The sequence below is a fragment of the Phaseolus vulgaris genome, chromosome 4 (genome assembly GCF_051622355.1).
Source record: "Phaseolus vulgaris cultivar YP4 chromosome 4, ASM5162235v1, whole genome shotgun sequence".
Taxonomy (NCBI): Eukaryota; Viridiplantae; Streptophyta; class Magnoliopsida; order Fabales; family Fabaceae; genus Phaseolus; species Phaseolus vulgaris.
The window spans coordinates 7787312-7792762 of NC_143501.1; the positions used below are offsets into that span (position 1 = coordinate 7787312).

The following is a 5451-nucleotide window of genomic DNA, read 5'->3' on the forward strand; positions in this document are numbered from 1 at the left end:
TATTTTGAAATTAATTCATCTAGTTGATGATAAAATCCATGGACGTTCCCGTGTATATTATGCAACAACCACTTAAAGGAAGGGCTGAGCAAGGAGGACAATGGGTAGGCGAAATGGAGGTTTGGGCCTTGGAAGGAATTGATATTGCTCATATTTTACAAGAGATGCTTATTTATGAATCTGATCATATTAAAACTTGTCAAGAAGTACTCAAGACTACCATCATCATCATTGGAGGAAACATACCTAAACCTACATATGCTTTAAAATCTTTTCAATCTTTGTGGTAACAGTTGCAGCTAGATCAACCTGCCTGCAAGGCACTCTCAACTACAATTTACAACCATGGCTGCATTAACAGTTTAACACCATTGTATCATTCACAAGCTTAGTAAAGAGGGCACCCTTCAGATTCAACACCTGGAGCAGTTGGACATGAAGCTAATGGGCACCCATCTGAATCACTGCCCCACCAGTTTAGGCTGATATGTTCCAGTCAAGTCAAGAAAAACCAGTTAATAGCCGAGTAGTGTCCAAGATTTCCAAAAGTTCTACGGGGCCCTATCAAACCCCATATCAGAGACGCGTCATAGAACACATGATCACCAGGACAAGTCCAAAGACTTTCTGCTGGAAGCAATGCTCGTTCGCATATATTTGGAACAGTGTTCATGAGCCACCATGCTGTTAGTAAATGCACCACACCAGACATTAAGGTGCCAACTACCTACAGAAGCAAGTAAGGGGGGTTATGATTCATAATTCACTAATAATTAAGTTGGTGTATGTTTATATTAAAGTGTGAAGACTTAAATTTGAAGAAACTTCATTTTGTAAACTGAGTATAACTCGTTCTTCTCTTTCATTTCAAATTGAGTTTGTTTGAACTATAAAATTGTGACAAAACCCATTTTATAATAATATAGGATCCAACAAAAAACCAAACAAGTTTTTGGGTTGTTATTTTGAACGTATGTCTGAATCAAACATGTCCTCAGACTTTGAAAGGTCAATAACAGAGAAACAAAATAAATAAATAAATAAAAAGAATCTCTTCTCTTTGTTTTTTTCTCTGTTTTTGAAAAGAGGGCGAGTATAACATCTTTAAATATATTAATAAAACATAACATGTTTAGATATATTAATAAAATTATTTCAAACACATATTAGATATAATATTTTCTAACACACTCTAAAATAAAAAAACCTTTAGCTTTTTTAAAAATCATAGCTTATAAATTAAGATTATTGAGTTTTATTTTTCTCACAAATATTGATAATGAATTATTACTTTTTTTTTATCCTTGGATGGTTATGCTAATGCTTTTGACTATTGGATGATTTTACAATTTTGACATATTTATATTTCTTAAAATAGTATTTTAATATAATACTGGAATGTGATATTTTTTTTTTGTTTATTTTATTAGATAACAAACTTAGATGCTCACCTTAAACAAGTTTGGCCAAGTTTGGGAGCACGAGTGGAAGCCTCATGGAACGTCTAACTCTATACACTTTATTTAATAATATATCTTTCTCTTCTTTAATTTATGTTTATTACATCATAGTCCATTTCACTCATTATTAATAAATGGAACATGCTTTCATATTTATAATAGAAAAAAGAAGCTTTAAGAAGAGAAGAAATGAAAGAGGGAGAAAATTTGTAGATGGGGAAAAAGAATATGTGGAAGAGACAACATTTGTAGATGGAGGGAGGAGACCTAGAAGTAGGATCATCCTGATAAATTACCAAGTTAAATAAAATAAGAATAAATTTTAAATGCCATTAAATAAAAAATATATTTTAATAAATGTAATATTCATAGATAGAATAAGAATTATTCATCCATCTTTAAAAACTGGAAATTAATAATATTTTTGGTTAATATATTCTCACTAAATTATTAATGTACTTCGATGGTTTCACAATTCCACTAACATCTTTAAGAATATGAATTCTTCTCTTCTTGGAAGATACAAGGCAAACTAATCTCAAAATCGTAAATAAGTCGCAACAAAGGAAATCCAAAAGACGTATTATAAAAAATTATCACAAAATCAAATTTAAAAGAATCTTAGGCACGACATAAAATGCATAGTTAAAGTCATTCTAATATAGAAGATTGAATAGCAAATTAGAAAAGAAAAAAGAAAAATATTGCAATAGAAAATTATGTGATATAAAAATAAAGTAATTTCTGTAAACAAAAATATAGAAGGTAATTCGTATAAGTATCATAACTTAACACATTCGTATAAGTTATTTTCAAAATTCTGATGTATCTGATTTCCACTGATATCCATTTCTGCCACAAGAGGAGCTGCTTAATCCTCCTAACTGCATCATCTTCGAGATTGCTCTTTAATTTTGAAAATACAGTGAACATTCACTTCTGAATTAGCTTCAAATATGTATAGATTGATACATAGATATTGATGATATAAAAGTTATTATTGAAGCAAGAAAAAGAATAAATTTATAATTACTCTAGGCCAATGCAAAGTTGAGAATGCGGTTTCTGCAAATTGGTTCACTGAGTCCTCCCATTTGCAACATCAAGTTGGTTCTGAATGACAAACAACAATTAATTTAAATGTGAAAGATACTTAATACTCACTGTATCTTACAAAATTGATTTCATATGCAGAGATTTTTAATATTATCAAGAAGACAACTGACTTTTTTTCATTATAAAAATAGTTATGATGTCAATCAACATAAAATAAAGCATCCTTAGTTTGTTCCCGTTTCCATATTCCCAAGCCTGAATTTTATTTTAATACTAAATTCATTAAATTTACTCAATAATATGAGAAAATATTATAATCTGTAAATGATTTTGTGAAATAAAATTTATATGGGAACCCTTTAAACTTTGTGTAAATTTTAGTTAAAGAAGCTATGTATAACTTACTGGTGGAACAGTTCAAGGGTTTTGAGAGACCTGAAACAACCTCTCTCGGACTTGCAAATCTCTCTATGATTCCCCTGCTTGTTTTGATCGAAAGGCATGTATATTTAAACATGTAAATTATTAAGCTAATAACTTGCGTTTGCATAATAAGAATACATATCTTGGAAATGATCTTCATAAAACCATTACTATTGAAGTGAACAAATGGAATGACATTTCAAAGAGCAAATTAATGGTAATCACACCATAAGCTTTGGAGAAATTTGTGCCCTCAAGTTATCCCAGTCAATCCCTTGGACGAATTTGCAAAAGTGCCATGGAATTAATGAATGTGAATAAAAACTACGAAAAAGTCCTAAGCCTTACAACCAATACAAAATCAATGGATAAAGGTTAGAGGAATGAAATTGAACATTGCTACTCCCAAATTAACAAAAAAATACTTGCAAAATTCATCCCGTCAAAATCCATATAAGACAAAAACTCAAGTAGAATTTATTAAGTTATAAACCATTCATCATTGCTTAAGTCAAACGATACCAAATATGTTTTTTCAGGTTCATCATAACTTTCCCGCCAGTCACCCAACCAATGACACATCCCCTCTAAGTAGAATTTATTAAGTTCTTCACACCTTGGATAAATATATATATCAGATTTAGGTTTCCTCCAAGAATTACTTCTTAGGCTATAAATCTCCCAGGATTCACTAATATCCCATTCTCCATAATCGTAGGTATCCTCAGTATCCTCATTTGGATAAAGAAATAATTGTCTAATTACCTTATAGTCATCTCTAGCACAATCATAGCCAAATCCAACATATCTAGAATAAGGGCACATAGAATCTGGTATATACTCAATTGGACTGGGAGGGATGATCTTAAATTCACCGCTAGATGGATTCAATAAATACATAGTGCCTAATTCGTATGGGTGGAGGCAAATAATTCCATTAATGCTAGAAGAACCCAAAGTAAAATATCCAGAACAATGACCCTTTGGCCAATTTACTTTTTCCATATTTTGAAACGACCTACCAGAAAGTGAAAATAAGGAGGAATTATCAGGTTGATCGAGGCATAGGAGGAGAGATGTATCGTCATAGTAAGAATGTTGGTTAGATATGAAATTATTACGAAAAAGATCCATGAAATTAGAATTTTCAAGCAAGAGAGCCCATGATTTATGTAGGCATCCATATCTCTTAAGAGATTTCAAAGGTAGTTTGAAAAGAATGGAGAATGCAAGATCATCTGGTAAGTGATTCCCAAGCTTTTGAGCCACAAATTTATCGTACATGTCTTGGTTAGGCAACCAAATGTTAATGAGTTGCCAATGGTCTTTGTTGTTCTCATTCCAAAGGTAAATGGGATGGGTAATAAGTTGGCAATGTTTGCTAATAAGATTCTTTATGGTGGTCTCTTGCAAGTACTCCAACTGTTGACAACAATAAGTGAGCAAAAGAAATAACATAAAATATGGGAATGAATTAGTTTATGTACCTGGTTGTCCTTAAGGAAGAGGGTGATTTTGGTTCCCCTTGGGACTTGTTGGGCATTAATATCCTTGGTAATAATGAAAGGGGCACTAAGTTGAGATTCCAAAGTATATTGGTCATGGTCATTATGCTTAGTGGTGAGGATAACCTTCTCAGCAACCAGATAAGCAGAGTAAAAGCCAATACCCAAATGATCGACCAAATCTAAAACAAGCACATATGTCACATACTAGAATTAATGAGCATGGAATGAAAATGAAAGTTGAACATCACCACCTACCTACCCATTTTGGTCATGCCAATACCATTGTCAATGATAGAAAGTGTTTTGTTAACCTTGTGAGGGATCAATGTAATAATTAATTCATCATTTAAAACGCTATTGTTCATGAGCCTCTCAAATTTAATTTTATCCAAAGCCTGTGCATGCATACATTAATCAATAACGATTAAAAAAAGAAATGTAAAAATAACGTATCAAATTTAATCGGCAACTTACGTTAGATGCATTGTTGATGAGTTCGCGAAGGAAGATTTCTTCGTTCGAATAGAAAGTTTTGTTCATCACTCGCAACACCTCGCTCATCTCACCCTTCAATACCAACGTTACATCATTCGTCATTGCAATTGCTTTAGAATAATACTAAAACTAAATGGAATCAATTTAACGAAGCAAAAACAACTCACAACCGTAAATTTATATTGGTTAACCACAACTACCAAATATAACCACTTAATACAAAACCACCATCCACATTTACTTTTAATTAATTAATTAATTAATAATTAGTTAGTTTTTAAATTTAATTAGGAAGTTAAATTTTAAACTTATTCAATAATTATTATCATTATCCACTTTTTTTAAACAAATAATTAATTTTTGGCTTATTCATTTTTTGTCTCTATATTAATGGGAAAAATTCCCTTTAGTGTACTGGTATTTAAAAAATTGAATTTGGTCCTAATGGTTGTTTAAAAGTATGCAATTTTGTATTTTCCGTCAAATTGACTTAAACGAAGTTAAGTGGT

At 31.3% G+C, this 5451-nt stretch overlaps 2 protein-coding genes across 2 annotated transcripts; both read right to left on the minus strand.

The window, feature by feature from the left end:
• Positions 1–496: 496 nt before the first annotated feature.
• LOC150027861 (F-box/kelch-repeat protein At3g06240-like) lies at positions 497–4279 on the minus strand. The gene is made up of 3 exons (XM_090300924.1): positions 3602–4279; positions 3167–3282; positions 497–727 (listed from the first exon to the last, which is right to left on the minus strand). Exons 1-3 carry the CDS (start codon positions 4221–4223, stop codon positions 497–499), a joined length of 969 nt encoding a protein of 322 aa, XP_090157050.1. The 5' UTR covers positions 4224–4279.
• A 7-nt stretch (positions 4280–4286) lies between these two features.
• On the minus strand, positions 4287–5044 carry LOC150027862 (heat shock protein 83-like; the record flags this gene model as incomplete). The annotated part of the gene is made up of 4 exons (XM_090300925.1): positions 4922–5044; positions 4707–4842; positions 4427–4626; positions 4287–4361 (listed from the first exon to the last, which is right to left on the minus strand). Coding segments are annotated over exons 1-4 (534 nt in total), but the record flags the coding sequence as incomplete, so codon positions are not given.
• Positions 5045–5451: the final 407 nt, after the last annotated feature.